The 21,078-nt window shown below is 41.3% G+C and overlaps 1 protein-coding gene across 1 annotated transcript in view; it reads left to right on the forward strand.

Annotated features, from left to right (window-relative positions):
* The window catches only part of MXD4 (MAX dimerization protein 4), a 42,445-nt gene extending 23,769 nt beyond the window's left edge, over window positions 1-18,676 (forward strand). Inside the window, exons 3-6 of the mRNA XM_072126201.1 lie at window positions 3,591-3,620; window positions 4,778-4,892; window positions 5,917-6,076; window positions 9,229-18,676. Coding sequence (XP_071982302.1) covers window positions 3,591-3,620; window positions 4,778-4,892; window positions 5,917-6,076; window positions 9,229-9,377 — 454 coding nt within the window. The 3' untranslated portion in view covers window positions 9,378-18,676. The remainder of the gene's footprint in view (window positions 1-3,590; window positions 3,621-4,777; window positions 4,893-5,916; window positions 6,077-9,228) is intronic.
* The last annotated feature ends 2,402 nt before the right edge of the window (window positions 18,677-21,078 follow it).

The raw sequence follows: 21,078 nt of genomic DNA on the forward strand, positions 1-21,078 counted from the left end.
CTTGCTAGATATAAGACAACTGGCTGGTTGTAAGACAACTGGCTGGACATAAGTCAACTGACTGACTGTTAGATAGCTGGCTTGATATAAGACGGCTGGCTGTAAGAAAACTGGCTAGATATAAGACAAATGGCTGCATATAAGATGGCTTGATATAAGACGGCTGGCTGTAAGAAAACTGGCTAGATATAAGACAAATGGCTGCATATAAGATGGCAGGATATAAGACACCTGGCTGGATATAAGATAACTGGCTGGTTATAAGACGGCTTGATGTAAGATAACTGGCTGAATATAAGACACCTGGCTGGATATGAGACAAATGGCTGCATATAAGATGGCAGGATATAAGACACCTGGCTGGATATTAGACAACTGGCTGGATATGAGACATAAAAGAGCTGACAGATATAAGACACCTGGCTGGATATAAGATAACTGGCTGGCTATAAGACGGCTTGATGTAAGATAACTGGCTGAATATAAGACACCTGGCTGGATATGAGACATAAGAGAGCTGACAGATATAATACACCTGGCTGGATATAAGATAACTGGCTGGTTATAAGACGGCTTGATGTAAGATAATTGGCTGAATATAAGACACCTGGCTGCATATGAGACATAAGAGAGCTGACAGATATAAGACACCTGGCTGGATATAAGACACCTGGCTGGATATAAGACACCTGGCTGGATATAAGACATAAGAGAGCTGACAGATATAAGACACCTGGCTGGATATAAGATAACTGGCTGGCTATAAGACGGCTTGATGTAAGATAACTGGCTGGATATAAGACACCTGGCTGGATATGAGACATAAGAGAGCTGACAGATATAAGACAACTGGCTGTGAGACATCCGGAGAGATGACATTAACCCTGTGTGGTGTAGGATTTCCTCCGGACTCTTGGCTAGTAATGGGCAGAGCAGGTCTGTACTGTATCACTCATTGCAGCTTTATGTTCCTGTAATGACGGTGTGTGTGGAGACCTGGCGGAGAGGGCCGGTTATAACCTGTCTGCAGTGGTAAACAGCTCCATTTCTTCACATTTCCAAGAATCTGGGCCGTCAGACGGTAGTTGTCATGACCCCGGATTTTATTTGGTGCACAGAATAAACTGAAGCCCATTCACACTGTAATTAAAGGCATCACAAATATTCAGCGTCTGGGGCTGTCAGCTGCTGGATACTTGTATATGCTGCGCCTTTTCCTTCTCTTTCATCTTGGAACTGGTTCACACTCAGATTTTTTTTTACAGATTTTTTGGTCGGGAGGGTTTATAAGTCACCACCAGAGGAGTCTCCCCTCTAGCAGTATATTATACATGTAATGCACAGCCGAGCCAAGTGTGCATGTGCCCGGGGTATATCTGCTCTTAGTTACCACTGGTCCTCCTTGTGGAGAGGTATTGTTACCAGTGATGCACCCTGGGAAAATTTTTATAAATTAGCTGACATACAACTATGTAATTTTAGGGCACTGACTTGTTCATTATTTCAGAGACTCTAGAATATGTCATCTGTCCTGATTTTGGAATAACACGTTAACCGTTGAATACTGGAGGTAGAACCCCTGTGTGACTCTTCTGCAATACTAAACACCACACATGTCTCACCCCCCACCCCCTGCTCCCTCTGCACTGAGAATACAGCAGGTAATGCTCAATGCACAAGTGCTGAGGCAGCAGTGGGAGGGTTAGACAGTGTAACAGTCTGTAAAGCCAGACCACAGAGGGGCCAGGGTAGCTCCTCAGGTTTATTAGCAAAATTGTAAAAGATGGTTTTAGAAGGAAAGAGGCCATGGATAACAAATATAAGAAGATTCCCACAGTTATGGTGTCCTTCATACCTGGTTTATCAAGATTGAGTTTGATGGTAGATTTCCTTTAAGAATTATTGATTATACAGAGCTCTTTGTATGTTGTTGGTAGCAGCAGGACTGTGAAAATGCATGTATATTCCAGGATTGTAGCTTGATTTCAAGCATCCTGGTACACTGGTGTGTGAGATCTCTTTACCGTACTGCTGCGCAGCCCCTCCCCCTGCTTTAACAGTTTCTGTTTGAATTCTCCGGCAGTTACTCAGGGGGAGGGGCTGTGCAGTAAATTGAAGTACAGTAAGTGGCTTTGGTTTATCATGCGATATATGATACAAACACACTCATATACACATACACTTGTATAATCATGTGTGTGTGTATATATATATATATGTGTGTGTGTGTGTGTGTGTGTATATATACACACTCTGAGATTTATCAGTAGTGTCTGAGGTAAAACTGTTCTAGTTGCCCATGGAAACCAATCAGAGCTCAGCTTTCATTTTATAAACAGCTGTGGTAAAATGAAAGCTGAGCTCTGATTGGTTGCGGTGGGTAACTAAAACAGTTATACTCTCAGACACTTCTGATAAATCTCCCCCTCGAGTTTTTGTAGACACTCATATAAACATGTACTCATACACACCAACAAGACAGACATTCCTACACATTACACATTATCCGCACTATATACACTGTTCGGCATTGCTGCATAGCAACCATCACCTTCTTCCTCCCTCCTGTTGCCTGCCCCGACTGTCTCTTATGACTGGGCCAGAAGAAATGGCCACTTCCACATAGGGTCGATACCTAAAAAAGTATCACAAAACTCGATACCCATATGATACTTTTCACGAAAGGACAAAAGCGCCATTATCGTGCACAGCAGCAGCGTCCCACATTGCTGGCGCTTGTTACGTGTTGTACTGGCGCATAGCGGGGGCAGAAGGACAGGAGGGCCATGTAGCAGCCTCTATTGCTCTATGAGATTAGTAAGCCATAAAATATTTTGTTTTTCCTTCAATGTGGCCATGTAAAGGTTTTTTTTTTACTACATCATTCTCAAAGCATTCGGGGCTCTAAGCTAAATATCCGAGGCTTGTTCCCCCAAATCTTTTAGCCTAGTGACGCCCCTACTAGATAATATAATAACTCTTTTAAGGATGCCCCTCTTTAGTGTACAGGCAGTCCCCGGGTTACATACAAGATAGGGTCTGGAGGTTTGTTCTTAAGTTGAATTTGTATGTAAGTCGGAACTGTATATTTTATAATGGAAGTTCTAGACAATTTCTTTCTTTTGCCCCAGTGACAATTGGAGTTTCAAAATTTTTGGTGTAATTGGACCAAGTATTATCAATAAAGCTTCATTACAGACACCTTACAGCTGATCATTGCAGCCTGGGACTATAGTAACATCCAGAGAGCCTCACCAGAGGTCACAGTGGGCAGAGGGGTCCGTCTGTAACTATGGGTTGTCTGTAAGTCGGGTGTCCTTAAGTAGGGGACTGCCTGTATACGTATTTGTATTCCCATTGCTTTTGGTGCCATGGTGTATATAGCCCTCCTCACTCTGTGTATGTATTGTGTATTTCAGCGACAATTCGCCTGATTTGCGGATTATAGGACCCCAGCACCCTAGGGAGCCCTTTAAACCGCGCTGGCCTTGTGACTTCTGTACCTATGACATGTTACACCTTATATTATAGTGGATGTCCATCAAACGGATGCTGGATCCCATTTTAAATGTTATTTTCTTCTTTTACAGGTCATCGCACAATGAGCTAGAAAAGCACAGGTAAGATGGAGGCTTCTGACATTGTCCTGGGGGAGGGGTGCGCCATCCATGAGGCGAATTGAGCCTCTTGCTTCAGGCAGCGACACCTGCAAAAAAATGGGGGGGGGGGGCAGCATCAGGGGCGCAGTCACCTGCTATAAAGCAGGACCTGACACCTAAAAATATTGTCTTTTCACACCGGGTGTGAGAAACTGCATAGAGAAACCATTTCCTAATAAAAAATAGTCTGATATATAACTTCTGGAGGGGGTGGCGTTCTGTAGGTAGCCTCAGGCAGCAGAGTTTAGCTTCGTTAGGGGGTCGACAATAAATTATCCTTCTGAGAAGTAGGAATTGGGTGTAGAGGAGTTTGCTATGTTGTTAGCAGGACCCCGCAGCGCCCCCTCCCAGCCTTTCCTGCTTCCACATCTATTTTAAGTCCTCAGTGCCGGGCGGCGTGTGACTCATCTGCCCTTTATGGGACACACTGGAGTTTGTGGTTGTCGTGTTTAAGGAGAGAAAGCGGCTCATTGAATGGGATCTGCCTATACCCTGGCACGAGACGCCATCGCCCAGTAAGTGTCATGTGGTGCCAGGTTCACCACCAGCATCTGCTTACGGCTCAGGTCACACACGCAGGTTTGGATGCAGTTTTGGTGTTTCAAGCCTGTATCCAGAAAAGTTCTGTAGCTCTTATATACCCTGCATTATATTATCATAGCATTTTGCAGAACTCAGTGATAAGAAACTAAAAACAGGACTTGATCATAGACAGGGGAGCTGCAGGATTCATTACATTATTGTGGCCTGTGTGCGAGGAAAGGTCTTACCGCACATCACAAATTTTCCTATAGGTGACCATATAGCCAGTGGCCAGTGCTTAATAAATGAGTTGAGATTGAGAAACATGGCTGCTATCTCCCAAAAACAGCGCCATCTCTGACCATGGGTGGTGCATGGTATTGCAACTAAGCTCCATTCATCTCTTTACAGCTGAGCTGTAATACCAGTACTAACCATGGTCAGGTGTGGCGCTGTTTTTCTAAGAAAAAAACACATTGATAAACTTCATGATTAAAAAACATTGTTTATCAACCTGCGGAGAACCCCTTTAATATTATTGTTAGAATACTAGTGTAGCGTTTTCATTTCATTTTAGTGTTTTTTTTTTCCTTTAGGCGAGCAAAACTACGACTATACCTGGAGCAGCTGAAGCAGCTTGTGCCCCTGGGGCCCGACAGCAACAGACATACCACTCTAAGTCTCTTGAAAAGAGCAAAAATGCACATTAAGGTAGGTACCATAGGTTCATAGGTTAGGAGTCCCAAAACAGTGAACGGTAGAATCAAATACAGTCAGTTTCTGTATCTCTTATTCACATGTGCCAGATGTTGGGGAAATTTTGCTGATAGCGCTTTCTATATACCATCTATCTACTATCTTTATATCTATCTACTACATTTCTGTTATCTATCTATCTATCTATCTATCTATCTATCTATCTATCTATCTATGAATCATCCATCTATCTCATATCTATCTATCTATCTATTTATCTCATATCTATCTATCTATCTATCTATCTATGAATCATCTATCTATCTATCTATCTCCTATCTATCTAACTATCTCCTATCTATCTATCTATCTATCTATCTATGAATCATCCATCTATCTCATATTTATCTATTATCTATCTAATATCTATCTATCTATCTCCTATCTATCTATCTATCTATCTATCTATCTCATATCTATCTATCTATCTATCTATCTCATATCTATCTCCTATCTATCTATCTATCTATCTATCTATCTATGAATCATCCATCTATCTCATATTTATCTATTATCTATCTAATATCTATCTATCTATCTATCATCCATCTATCTCATATCTATCTATCTATGAATCATCCATCTATCTTATATCTATCTATCTCATATCTATCTATCTATCTATCTATCTATCTATCTATCTATCTATCTATGAATCATCCATCTATCTCATATTTATCTATTATCTATCTAATATCTATCTATCTATCTCCTATCTATCTATCTATCTATCTATCTATCTCCTATCTCATATCTGATCTATTTATCATCTCCTATTTGGGAAGGTTTGTGCATTTCTGGTTTGCTCTGACGACCCCTTTTATTGCACTGTGTAACTTTGATGTACAGTAATTTGGGACAGAATCCACCTCGGCGACACGACTCCACCCGTTCTCGGCAGGAATGTCAGTGGATATTGCTTTACCAGGTGTGAAATAAACCTTCAGACCCAGGCTTGTCTCTGTTCTTTTCACGTCAGAAATTAGAAGAACAGGACCGAAAAGCACTGAACGTCAAAGAGCAGCTTCAGAGAGAACATCGCTACCTCAAGCGCCGTCTAGAGCAGCTCTCCGTACACGGGATGGAGCGCATGCGCACTGACAGTATGGGCTCCATCATATCCACTGACTCCGAACAAGGTGAGGGCGACTTACAGCTCCACGTGACACTTATCCGTCTCTACAGACATTAGGCGGAGGGGACTACCATGCTTGTAGGACCACTACTGAGGGGTCCGCAGACACTGTTGTATATATGGACATGTATAACACTAACATGTAACTGATGGGTCTATGAAAGACACTTAGAACTTATTTCGGTGTCTCTAAATAGCAGGGAAGTTGTCTCTCTATGAAACGTTTCCAGCGGCAGATTGTGCTATATCGGGATTTCTACTTGGACTAGTAGTTATGCCATATAACAATCATTTCTCCATTCTTAGGTCAAGATAAATTAAGATTAGCTAATGTGAAATTTATGGGAAAAAAGCGACCCAGTAATGGTAGTAAGCCAATTATATTATTACCTCTAATCCTCAGTTTGTTACACTGGAGACCAGGGGTGGATTAAGACTGCCATGGGTCCTGGGCTGTATGAATATTATAGCCCCTACAAGTCTGGAGTCATTTCCTACATATGGTTCTAGAATCAGCTTCTTGGGGAATAGAGGATGTGTCCCTTCTTCCTGCTTCCAGCCTGTGGTTTCAGGACCTTTGGAGGACCTTCACAGGTCCTGAAATGCCTCTTGTGTACATATGTATTGAGAACAGGAATAGATGTACGAGGATTTCATGGGTGAAGGTCTTTCTCAATATAAAATTTGGTGGGTGGTTTGGTTGACCATGGGCCCCCTAGAAGGCTTGGGCCCCAGCCTACCGCCCAAAGAGCCTATAATATAACCCACTATAAGTGGGCTGGACAAAGGCCAATAAGGGGTTAAAATTCAGCAGTATAGATTCTCAGTTTTTATATTCTTCTTGAGGTCTGATACAATAGATGGCTCTGGATGAGAAGTAATTATTGTAATCACATGAACCTGAAGCTGCGTTGTACATTGTAATTTTGGATAGGACGTAATCTACGGAGTCATGTTATCACAACATAAGGGATGCGATTGTAGAATATAGCGCTCTGGCATCTCGTGATATCGCTGATGGGAAGAAAATTCCATTTGCAAAGTTAAAAGGCTTCCTCCATTTATATCACAATCATTGTGTGTATATATATATATATATATATTATAAAAATGTACAGGCTGTTAAATGAGTAAAGATAGATTTGCTCACATAGTATAGCGCCACCTGGAGTCAAGAGTGTATAACAATATGTACATCCGCCTAATGTGCTGAGTACTTGGACGCACATGCTCACTCACTCTCCCCACAGTTATATCTCTTTATAATGATGAGTGCATGGTGGCCAATAGAAATGGGTTTCTGCCCTGCTTGTCAGGGAAGGAGCAGAGCCGCTGTATAGCAGGATAAACTCTTTGGGGGGGATTTATCATACGCGGCCTCCTGATATAACCAGCGACTGGCTGTGCTTCCGGCCAATTCTGAACAGGCGCAGGTTATAGTGCACTGGTGCGAGGCAGGGAAGGTCAGTACCTGTCCACTCCTCTTAATGTAGGGGGAAATAATTGCAATTCCTGCTGGTTCTGAAGGAATTGCCAATATTTCAAGTTTGGCTACAAGCCTTGATAAATCTCCCCCCTTGAGGAAGAAGGGGTTAAATTGTCTCTGATTCTGTTGCACACAGGAAATGAATTAAATGTAATATGGGACAATCCCATTTGAGGGCGCGTTAACACGTTCAATTTTTCAGACGCAGTTTTCGAAGCCAAAAGCAGGTGTGGATGATAATGGGTGGAGACCTATCATAGAGAGGGGCTACTGCTCCTCTTTTTTCACTTCACTCCACTGTTTGGGCTTCGAAAACTGCATCTGAAAAACTGAATGTGTGAATGTGCCCTAAATGTGCAGCACAAACACTCTGCTATGTTTATGTGAAGGTGCTTGTTGTTTTGTAGCTTTTGCAATATATACATTTTGACGAGTTCACACTGTAATAGGCTCGGTAGGTGTAGGTGTAGCTGCCGTCCAATGTGAACCTACATAGAGTGAGTCGGTGAGTTTCATTTAGTGAGAAACTCATCTCTCTGGATCATCTGCATGTCAAGACGTGACAATGATATCCCTCCTAGAGGCAGCCATCATGGAGGGACACAACCATAGTCATACAAGACACCTATAGCATTCCTAGTACTTAAATGGGGAATCTATACGTATACTCAGACTCTTCTTCCATACCTCTCCTGGTATGACCTACAACTCGTTCTTCTAGATAATGATATGCTATAAAAAATACTGCACAAACTTGTTTTAAAGAGTCAGCACAATTATATTACCCGCCGGCTGATCACTAGTTTGGCCGGCAGCTATTCCTCCTGACCACCCACATACATGCATACTTTGCCCAGCCAAGCAGTTGTCACTTAGGCCTCATGCAGATGAACATAAGCTTTCTGGGCTACTGCTCGGGCGAGCATACAGCCGGATTTGGGGTAGAGGAGGGATTAGCTCTCCTCCCCCATCCCCTCTCTATTGAAAGCAGAGCACGGATACCGTAATTTGTCAAAATATAGCACACAGGGGTCCCAGTGCAGTGAGACAGTATGTGCTCACCACACTGTGACCGGGTGCCATACACATCTATGGGGGTCATGATCAGGCCACAAATTGTGCGGCTGGATCACGGTCCCCCTCATGTTCGCCCGCATGAGACCAAAGGGAGATAAGCCGCTGCAGTGCACCAAATAATAAAAGATCAGGCCTATTTAAATCCAACATGCCTGATCCTTTCATTTCCAACATATATTATGAAGGAGAGTCTTTAAACCCCCATATATTAGATGGGTATCTGGCCAACATTGTGTATGAACAGCTTTGTGGGACCCTTATGCAAAACAATGGCAAAATATGGCACAGGGGGAGGGGGCGTGCATGAGTTAGTACAATTTTAAAAATGAGTCATCTGTGTGCTACTATGCAGCGACAGGCTTTCTAGATCTTCTAGATGTTCCATATGTGTCTGAAAGATGCAGGTCCTTCTGCTCCAGCATTTTTTGTTCTACGGGATTTGCAGAAGTTGCTGAGCATCTGGATCGGAGGACCCCCCCCCAATCCTCCGCATCATGAGACGGAATCCCCATGTATCAGACACTTATAGAAGGGAACCCGTCAGTGATATGTAACATGTATTGATACAACCTCTGTTCTCCTTGTCTCCGCAGAGGTGGACATTGAAGGCATGGAGTTTACACCCGGAGAAATGGACAGTATTGGAAGTGCCAGCGATGTCGACGACCACTACAGTTTGCAAAGCAGCTCGAGCGATAGCGGCTACACACATTCCCTGAGACTCAATTCCAGCCTCTTATAGTGGCCAAATTACTGGGACCAACTCAGGACCATCCAGCTGAAGGCACTTATGTTGAAAAAAAAAAAAAGAAAAAAACTTTCTAAAAAAAAAAACAAAACCAAGAAAGGAAACAACAGGAAAAAAAAAAAAAGAATTGTTACCTGCCGCTCAGCCGGGACTCAACCCAATGTGAACAAGTCCTGGATACAGGAGCATCATTCATGCCGAGGGGGCTCCCTTCATTACAACCACAGCACTAGAGACCCCCAATAGCTTCTGGTGGAATCCTGTGTTGTCGCCTGGCAGGGAGGATGTTATGGTAGTAGCATACAAAAAAAACAAAAAAGCTAAAAAAAAAAAAAAGATTCAGCCCAATTTTGCAGTCCCATCATTCCATGACTAAGTATTACATGAAAATACAGGAGAAAACAAAAAAGCAGGTCAGATATTTTTGATTACCAGAGATCATCTAGTTTTTTCTGTCAGAATGAAGTAGCATTTGTACAGGATTATGTCCGGAGATCACGTGATAAAGACGCGTCAAGCGCTTGGATCGGGAGAGGAGGAGCGAAAAATTTCTGTAAGTTCTTTAGGCGATTACAATGTACAGGTTGTACTGTATACAAGGAGGGACTTCATAATACGTGGCGTTCTATGTAAACGCTTATAGGTGGCGGTGTACGGAGCTGAGATTAGCCCCAGAGTCGTATCTCATGTTCAGGGGTCTTACTGCGTTCAGATAATGCGGAACTGAGTGTCGAGGCTTAGTGTAACATAGAGGAGGCTGCATAGCAGGGAGCGCCCCCTATGGTGCTGGGGTTATATAACATAAGGGCCTTGTGCTTGATTCTTCCCTCAACCTCCTGCTGTATTGCTGCAATGGGAGAGCACTGCATATGTTACAACCAAGGCCGGGCCCCCTTTCTCCAAGGGCCTCCATGACAGCCCCTATGTTGGCTATGCCCTCGCTTGACTCGTACATCATCTGATTATCCTTGTGAAGTCAGGACAGGCTGCTCACCGTCCGCTAGAGACATTGGGGAACATTTCTTACACCAAATACAAAACAATTTTTTAATGCATATTGGTGTTTCAGACATTTTTAAAGCTGTGCTAGACAAAGGGGAGTGGCATATTGAGGAAGAGGCGTGGCTTAGCAGGAAAAGAGGTATCTAAAGACATATAGTATGCAAAATATGTAATTTATCATCCAGCATGAGATGCTGTAATAATACCTAGTCTATATTTGCTAAGTGTCCTGAAATTTGTTGAGGCAGTCCCAAATTTTAGTTTAGGCGGGATTAGGTAGTCTGTGGGTGCGTCCAGGGGTGGTTTACAGCAAATAATTAATATTGTTTGTGTAATGAAAAGTTATACAATATTTCAATGTACTGTACTTTCTGTATCATTTCCTCACTCTAGATCTCTGCTTGCTGTCCTTGTGTAGGAAGCTTCATGGTTTACTTCCTGTACAGGTCCCGGTCATGTGATGTCACACAGGTGCACGGCTCATGATATCTTTGGTCATGTGATGTCACACAGGTGCACAGCTCATGATATCCCTGGTCATGTGATGTCACACTGGTGCACAGCTCATGATATCCCTGGTCATGTGATGTCACACTGGTGCACGGCTCATTATATCCCTGGTCATGTGATCTCACACAGGTGTATGGCTCGTGATATCCCTGGTCATGTGATGTCACACAGGTGTATGGCTCGTGATATCCCTGGTCATGTGATGTCACACAGGTGCACAGCTCATTATATATCCCTGGTCATGTGATGTCACACAGGTGCATGGCTCATGATATCCCTGGTCATGTGATGTCACACAGGTGCACGGCTCGTTATATCACACAGCTCTGATGTAATGTAAATGCGCCTGTGTGACATCAGATCAGCGTTTTTTTTCTACTCAGGAACTAAACAATGAAACAATCTAGAAATAACTTTTCACTGCACAAACAATATCAAATATTTGCTGAAAGTGGACAATCCCTTTAAACACCCCTCAGTTAAGGTAAAGTAACCTAAGTTTCACACTTCTTTGAAATCTTCCCCATTGTCTTTTGTGACCGGGTGTCTTCGGACAGTATGGGTGTTCTGCAGCCTGATGACATCACAGCTCTAGGGGTATACAGTATAACATGCTCAGTCCCGGTATTATCTAATGCAGTATATAGTAATGGGACCGTCTATCTAAGCCCTCTATTAGCCCCCCCCCCGAGACTTCCACCTAAACCCCATCCCCAATTCCGCAGAGACCCGCTCGCCCTGTGTGTACCCTTTTCGGCTAGCGATGCATTTTGTACTGAAGGCGCATGGCTCACGGCTGCCGCGTATGATACATTGGGTTTCCTCAGCACATTAGGAACTTACGTTTTCTACGTCTAGAATGAAAAAGTTACGAAAAGAAACAAAAATTGTAGGGAAAAACAAAAATCACGCTGTGAAACGGCACTGTTTTATTTTGTATACTTTATGTATCTCTGAGAATTGTAGCAATACTATGAAGTCGTAGTCTAGTTTTATTGGTGTAACGCAGCCTCGTTTTCTCTTGTCTGTTAGGTGGTTGGAGGGCGGCAGGATCGGCAGTGCTATGGGGGGTTACATCGGCATCATGACGGACCGCCATGGGTCACGCCATCCAAAGTCTGTTATGTAGCTCCAGTCCTACAAGTGGAGATCAACCATCTCCCTAGTGACCCTGCCAAACCCCATGGTATCTGTAACTACTAACCCTCCCCAGGACTTTGGACGAGCAGCTCTTAAAGGGATAGAATAATTCAATAATGGAAAGTTCTACCACTTTTATTTTCCATCCATCACTATTTACAATAACTCTGCTTGCTGTAAGTAAATGGGGCACATTGATGTTCATTCCCCTCAAACTGGAACCTTGTACAGACCGAATATGTCTCACAGCTGAGGGTTTGCTGCAGTTATATCCAGTTCAGTCAATCCTTTATTTCACAAGTAGTCTGGACTCCAAGGGCTTAAAGGAAATCAACCATGAAAATGAATCATGATAAACCAGGGACACCGAGACTGTGGTAATCTTCTTATATTTGTTATCCATGGCCTACTGCCTTCTAAAATCAACTTTTACAATTATGCTAATGAGTCTAAAATACTCTGGGGGAGTTATCGGAGATCCTTCATGCTGAAGCTTCACAGGATGTTACACTGCGCAGGAGCATTTCCCACCCACTGTGTGAGATTACTGCAGGCAGAGGGAGGGGGTGGTGCTGAGGGAGCAGAGGGGGAGACAGTGTTACAACCTGTGAAGCTATATTATAGAGGGGCTTTGGTACACCTCCCAGGATGTTACACTGTGCAAGAGCATATCCCACCCACTGTTTGAGATTACTGCAGGGAGGGGGAGGTGCTGAGGGAGCAGAGGGGGGGACAGTGTTACAACCTGTGAACCTACATTATAGAGGGGCTCTGGCGTCACATCTCAGAACCCTCTGACTCATTAGCATAATTTTAAAAGTTGACTAGTATAAAACTAGATAACAAATCTAGGGAAATTATGAGGAAGTGTCCCTGGTTTATCATGATGTATTTTGATTATATTTTGAATGGGTGATGAGGGTGCGGCTATAACTGGTCCCAGGTGTTTTAGGGGGCCTATACTATCAGTACTATAAGTAATTATTTGGGGGGTGGGCACAGATTTTGCATTGGGGACCAGCATCTCTTGTAACAATCAATCAGCGATATGCGGTGCTAATATATTTATATTAAGGTGCTAAATAAGGTGTCTATCAGAGATGTACCCCTTATATATACCTCCGCCTGAGGCCAGTGTCTCTCACCGGGTTGAATTTTTTAAGAAAAAGTATAATGGCGGTATATTTATCGCTGGAAGCCGCTTTATGAAATATGCTCCTTCCATACAGCAGAAAAGGGTTTGAAAAAATTACTATTTTTTGACCTAACCTTATAGGGCATTACATAAACTAAAAGCAATTCCTCCAAAAAAAAAAAAATAAGCACATGATTTCCACTTGTGGATGGAAATGCCAATGTTGCAATTCACTGACAGCAAGCAAAGGAAGGAATTGAAAGACAAAAAGGTGTATTGTCTAGAATACCCAATTATATGCAGTTTGGTTTCCTAGTCAAGTTTCCAGGGGCCACTCTGTATAGAGGTATAATTAAAGCTGCTCCTTCTAAAGTCCTGGAACTTCAGTTTAAAGGGGATGTGCAGAATTAGAAAACATTGCTGCTTTCTTCTTAAAAACTGCGCCACCGCTGTCCCCAGTCTGCATCCGGTATTGCAGCCAAGTTCCGGTCGCATTAACAAAATTAACCTGCAATACCAGATTCAGCCTGAAGCCGAAATGTGGCACCGTTTTAAGCAAAGGAAGTAGCCACGTTTTTCTAAAACAAAATGGCCTCCTCCGCCACCACACGACCACGTCAGAACGTCTACTTTCTGCGTATTCAGAATACATAGGAACGTTCGAGGTTGTAGAAGAAGAAGCTAGTGACACTTTTTCCGCTGAGTGATATTAAGTAAGTCTAGTCTATATTTCCTGTAAAAGATTTTGTATTATATTTTCCTAAATGTTCTCATTATATTGAGGGGGGGGGGGGAGGGAGAGGAAAAAGAATCCAAACTAGAGTCTCAGGGACTCTTTTATTTTTTATTTTTTTTCATATTGTGCCTTGTTAATCGATTTATATTTTATTTTTTTGGCTATTTTTGAGATTATTATTTTGGTTACGAGACTTTATTACATATATATATATATCGTGTCACATCTATGTCCGGTGCTCGTTACAGAACCGATATAGGAAGTCAAACTTTCAACCCCTCCCCCCCCCCAAAAAAAAAAAAACCTTAAGGAAATCTGAATGATCTGGTCCCTTCAGACTGTAAACACTAATCGGTATTACGCTCATTTACATACAGAACGAAGCTTATAGTTACTGTATATTAGATAAGTTGTGAATTCACCCCTTTTCCTAATTAAGGGGAAGCCATTTTTGGGTGACCACCGTTTCAGCACATGTAGACACCCCCGGCAGAAGAAGTCACAGGAAAGTTTAGCTACTATACCGTTTACTGCCTCACTATACTACATAGATTTGTTTAGGGAGCACTCATGAAATTTAGAGTTAAATTTGGGAGGGGAAAGGGGTGGTAGCCTCCATGTTGAGTGAGTATTTGAGTGGCATCGCAACACGCCATAAACGTATAGCCTGTGTGGGCAACTTATACGCATGACCCTTTAAGTGGAATCTCAACCAATGAACGGATTCTTGGTAGGAGGCCTCTTCATCCTCGTTGTCCATGGAGGTCCCAGCTCCCTGACCACTACTTGATGCGATCTTCTGGTGCTCATATCCTTTGAGAACTTTGCTGGTCACTTTTGGTATCTAGTCGTAAGACTCTTCTGCTGTACTTTTGGTGACAAAATGTGGAACAAGCAAGATAGATGCCGTCCAGGACTACAAAAACATGGCCGATTTTTTTCACACTACTCCATGGTTAGTGTGCGTTGCGATACCACACGCAGCCTGTGGTCAAGTGTGGCAGTGCTTTTCATTTTATAAAGAAATCCTCCATGTTTTGGATTCCTGGACAACCCCTTGAAGTGGTCACACGTTAGAGGCTGAATGTGTCATTGTCAAGTTTTTGGATTGGTTAAGAAAATAAAACCGAGGCCGTAGGTTATAAATCTCTTCTATCCATCAATGGATCAGTCCCGCTCTCTCCAAACTCCCGTTACTTTACAAATCTGACTAGAATTTGTGGCAGCTGAAGACCGGTGAAGGGCGTTCACTGCATGAAAGGAAGTTGGTTAAGCCGTCCAATCAGAATCCTTTCTCTACTTTAAAAAAGCAAACCTACGATTGGTCAAAAATAGAACCACTTCCTGTATTGGATACTTTCATGAATGTGCCCTCTCGTTTGCACTTACTTGGCTCGTGTCGTGCCAACGACGACAATATATATATGTGTATGTTTTATTTTCTTACGATCACGTGATTCGGGTTCAACCATTCGCTCGAGAATATAGGGGGGGGGTGCGGTCACAATATGGCAGCTGACTATTCTCCTTGTGACTGCCCTAAAAGAACTAGTGTTATGATATTTTGTTCTTAGTATCTCTTCATCGGGAGGAATTTAGCAATATTTGCTCTTTTTTTTTTTTTTACAAAATAAATGAATATTTCCTCTGTTACATTATGTGTGCCTATTGCCTGCTGGCCATGTGGGCTGAAAATATATAGCACTTAAAGGAACACTCCGGGCAGAACTGATGTGTAGGTATTGAGGGGGCTGAGAAAGACACAATATTTAAAAAAAAAAACACCATGTCCATCCCTCTCAAAAAAAAATTCAATTTTACGTAAAAAAAAAATTCAATTTTACCCCATTATTTGCAAGTATAAGTGTTACCAAGACATATTCCTTTAAATTGGTGGTAAACCGATTGAATATTGACAGAATAAAGAATAAGTTGGTTGGAAGGGGGTGATCATAGCCTAATTTAAAGGACTCTCCCCTTATGATTGAAATTTCATGGGTAACATCTTCATTAAAAGTTCGGTAACTTTGTAAATACTTTATTTTACTGATTTTGTATTCCTTTTGACTTACCATATATAATCGAGTATAAGCCTAGTTTTTCAGCACAAAAAATGTGCTGAAAACCCAAACTCGGCTTATACTCGAGTAAAAAAAATATAGGTTTCGCCAGGTTTTTGTGGTAAAATTAGGGGCCTCGGCTTATACTTGGGTCAGCTTATACTCGAGTATATACGGTATGTCCTTTTCTTCTTCATTGACCTTCAAAATGAAAGTAAAAAAAAATTCAATCAGGTTCCAACTTGGAATTTCTGCAGTCATGTGACCTGCGTTCCAATGACGCACCATTCTCTAAAAATCTCTATAAAAATTCAAATTGTATATTTCTATTGAGAGACGAGAGAATAAAACATCTGAAAACTGAAAAAAACAATAAAAGTAAAGTATTTAGAAAGATATTCAACATTTTATGGAACAGAAAAGCAATGTAAATATATGAGGTAAAAGTGGAAAAAAGCCTGTGAAAAAAAAACATGAATGTGACCGAATTATGCCCAAAACATGGCCACCCTTATTTAGAACAGTGCAATGACTGGTCGTTTATTATAATTACTAAAACGGGCAGAACTGACAAAAAAATTGTTCAATAGACGTTCAAATACGGTAGAATATTGCACTGCATGACAAAGGAGTCGAATTAGAAATTTTCGGAGCACTGTGGAGTCAACCAATGCGAGTCTTCCTCTCATTAGACGTCAAGTTTGAGGCTCTACAACTTATGGCTCACTAGTGTTTGGAAAACTACAACTCCCGTCAGACACATGGTTAGTGTAGTTTCCAAATGGATGGGGAGCCATAGGTTGTGGACATCTAGCTGACTAGAGAGGAGGTATTGTGATTGGTGCCACCATCACAGGGTTAACAGGTAGCCCTTGAGTTCTTCCATATTGTTCACTGTCCGGCATACATGTTTAGTATGCAGTAACCACCATGTTCCAATGAATCCATAACAACCAATCACAATACATCTTTTATTTTCCCAATACAGGCTAGTAAAATGAAAGCTGAGTTGTGATTGGTTGTTGTGATAGATGGGGTCATTTATCTCTGAGGCCTATTTAATTTCACTTGGATAATAAAGCCCATTGTAACCAATTATACTTTGTGCGATGCCTATTCTCAAATCGAAAGCTGAACTCTCATTGGTTGATACAGGTTATAAAAACACAGCTCAACTCTGAGAACAGGTGAAACACTGGCTAGCACAGTTAAAACATCAACCAATTAGATTCCAGTTGACATATGCTGACCTGCGCTGTAGAACAGTAATCTGGATTATAATTGGTTGTCACTTTAATGTCTGCACTAGAAGATTCCCCTCATAGTAACAGCCATTTTGTGAGGTAAAAGTATTTCACCTCACAAAATGGCTGCTCTTGCTGTGTCTTACACAGACTTACCAGGATTCAGTCTCCATAGCCTTAGCCATCTTCATAAAAGACATTCCACTTCTTGTTAGTAGTAATTTAGCATTAATAAATTACCATTGCTATGCAAGTTTTATTATTTTTTTTGTTAACCCTTTCATATCCTTAATAAAAAACTACAAATGACACAAGAGCCGGGTTCACACATGGCATCTGTTATCCGCTGCAGTATTTTTTTTTTTTTACTGCTTCAATTCTTTGGGGAATGTATAATATTACCAAATTCTGAGGGAAGTCTTTTGTTTTGGTTCTTAACCATTTATAAGACCTCTGTTTCCTGTCAGTGAATAGGAGCAATCATGTTTACACCAATGGAGAAATGTGGGATGTGTGAACCCGGCTGTATTCAATACTGTAAAACAGGAGCAGCTGTGGCTATCCTGGATTGTCCTGTCATGTACTAGACGTGTTTTACAGGACTTTATGCATGTCATTTGGGAATATCTTGTATGTACGTGTAACAGCGCGCCGCAGAATACATGATGTTTGTAAATAAATGAGAATGTCACAGGTTTTAAGGCTGCGTTGTACACGATGGCGTCCACCTCTATATTCTCGGTACTCGGCCTAAGACCGTTCAGTAACTACATGTGTTTTTGTGGGGATTTTTGTTTCCCATAAAAACTCCTTATTTAGGTTAAAAAAAAAAACCATGATACAAACCTTCTCTATTTGTATAGCTCAGCTGCATAATATCCACTGTGGCGTGTTTCGTCTCTCCACATAGGACCTGAAACGCTTTATTTTATTTTTTTTTAGCAATAAAGTTTTCTCGTAAAAAAACAAAAAACAAACAAGAACACACACAACGTGCTCTAAAATCTGACGCCCTGTGCGAACGCAGCCTAAACGACTCATCTGATTGGATGTTACTGGATATCATACGTTTATGGTGCTTCTATGATTACGTTGTAGTGAAATGCCAGGGATCTATAAATATAAATTTTTTTTTTTTTTTTCGGACACAACCGTATTCATGGCGCTGTGCCTGTGTAAATAAGGAAGGGGAGCTTGCACTCGCTGGAGGTTACAGCCCCTTCATTTTGGTTATAGGTGGGGGTTTCCTGGATTCGGACTCCCCCCCGCCAATCAAATATTGATGTCCTATCCTAAGGATAGTCTATCAATACAAGTCCTGAAAAGCATCTGCCATGTTGTCAGCTAATTGACTATATTAATTTGTATCAATGACGATGTAGTCCTTTCTCATTACCCTGATGTATTGTCTGATATGTGATATAAATCCCCAAGGGAAATGTTCACAATAAAACCAATATATGATACTACTGACTTGTTTCATTGTTTTCACGTTTAAATTGTTCAAAAATGTTCCAATTTTTTTTTTTTTTCATTCTTTGTTTATAATGTAGTATATTAGATATAAAGATGTTAGCTTGACATGATACAATGGAGAACAATGGGGAAGACAACAGAAATGCGGAGGGACAAAGAGAAGGGGATGTAGAGAAAATTGAGAGAGGAATAAATAAAAGTGGGAAGAGGCAACATAAATGAATGGGGAATATAGAGGTAAGCAGGGGACTACAGAAGGCTAGCACATAGAAAGATGCAATAAAAAAATTGGGGGAATAGCAGGGACGTAACTATAGCGGTAGCAGTCATAGCAGCTGGTATGGGGCCCACAGAGTCAGGGGGCCCCGTCATCCGACCTGAAACACTAAAGAATGGAGCATGTGAACCATTATATACATATTATGCTGCACATTGTACAGCACAGGGTGTATCTTCCACAGTCGTGGGAGAGGGAGGGGAGAGCAGAACGACACAACTGGAATCTCTCATCTCTAATTCCTGCTGTGTACTTTCCCCATGTGCCCAGAAACTACTGGGACAGATCTGTATAAATGTATCCATGCATAGATGTGTGCGCATGAGTGTATAAATGATGTGTGAGTGTACAAATAAGTATGTTTTCTGTGGGGGTAGGGTGGTCTCATTCAAATACCTGCTATGGGGCAATGCCTCTCCTAGTTACGTCCCTGGGGAATAGAGATAAGAAGTGAAAATGTAAAGAATTAGGAAAATTCAAATTAAAGGGGTATTCCCACAAAAAGAAGATTCTTAAATGTACTTAGTAAATTAGAGAATGTGTTATTTTGTTATCCTGTTATTAACAAAAATATACAATTTCACAGATATAATTCCAATCTGTGTCTATCAGTCCTGGTGTACACAATTTCGGTTTCCCCCTGGGATCCGACCGTAAATTTTCTAATTTAAGGCCGGACAGGACAGATTGTTCTCATGAAAAGCTTCTCCTGTCTCACACTGCAGTGTCTATGCATCGCCCCTCCCCCCTGCATTACAAGACCAGCTCACACACACCCAGACTCTCACACTTCCTCCAGGCAAGATAAGACCTTTATATCAGGGGGAGGAAGCACAGCAGAACTGATTGTGTGTGTTATAGGTTATTTATCAGTGCCAAGAATATCTTTGTGTGTTACATTTTTTTGATGTATGTGCTGACGTTTAGTTGGCCATACTTCACCTACATCTCCATCGATATCTAAAGCATAAAAGTTTGTAAACGACCCGTCTAGCGGCCCGTAACACTATCAAGATCTGGGCAGGGTGATTGTTCATAGACAGAAGGAGATCACGTGACCCATCATCTGTGTCCATTTTATGGTCAGAAATGTGAGGTAAAGGTAGCAGAATTCAATTAACGTATTAAGAAGTGGTGCACAACTAGTAATAGATGTATATTGGTAACTTACCTAATATCTTGCCCCCCACAGTTACACACACATTACAAAAACATGAGGTAAAGTGGCCAACCCCTTTAAATTCTTAATTTAAACACGATTTTGAATATTGGAAGACAAAAGGAGAGCCTGTTGGCAGATGTGACAAATCGTCCAGAGTGGCCAAAAATCTGAAAACTGATATAAACAGTTAAACTTGTACAATTCAGCTAAAAAAAAAAAGGCTTAGTGAAAAAAATCCGAAATTTTTATCCCATTTTTTAATTAAAACGGACTAAATACCTCTGTGACCGATGTCACCTTTTGTATGTTATTTTTGAAAATAAAAAATTTAAAATAAAAAAAAAAACAAAAAAACTTGAAATCTTCCCCATATCTTGCCCAAACTGGTGGCACAATTAATGAAACATGATTGTTTACACAATATTCAGCAAGTACACAAAATTTATTTCAGGATTTATATTTGCATAAAAAAAGTACAATTGTTTTTTTGAATCCATGTGTGATGTATGGCCCTGGCTATGAATCTGGAGTAGACTGTGTACTAGTGGTAGGTCACCATGTCCCAGAAGGTCGCGATGTAACCACAAATTTCTTGTTGGAATGTTAAAAAGTGCCAAAAATACACAAAAACCCAACGATCTTTCTAGCTCATAAGATGTTTATTATATGTATTATGTTTATATTAGATTTATTATGTTTATTATAATTATTATTATTATTTCAAATAGGAAAGCTTCCAAACACACACGCATCATTGAAATACAGAGTTTTACATATATGGACAAAATTGTTGTTTAATGAAAGAAAAACCCACAATGGTCGCAGAAATAGCTTGAATCTGACCAAAGTAAAAAATAGCGCAGCGCTCGGCAATTTCTGTCAGCCCCATAGAGATTAATGGAGCAGAAACGTCTCCTCCATTACTCTGATGAAGCGACGAAGGGTCCGACAGA

Source organism: Engystomops pustulosus, chromosome 1 (assembly GCF_040894005.1).
Source record: "Engystomops pustulosus chromosome 1, aEngPut4.maternal, whole genome shotgun sequence".
NCBI lineage: Eukaryota > Metazoa > Chordata > Amphibia > Anura > Leptodactylidae > Engystomops > Engystomops pustulosus.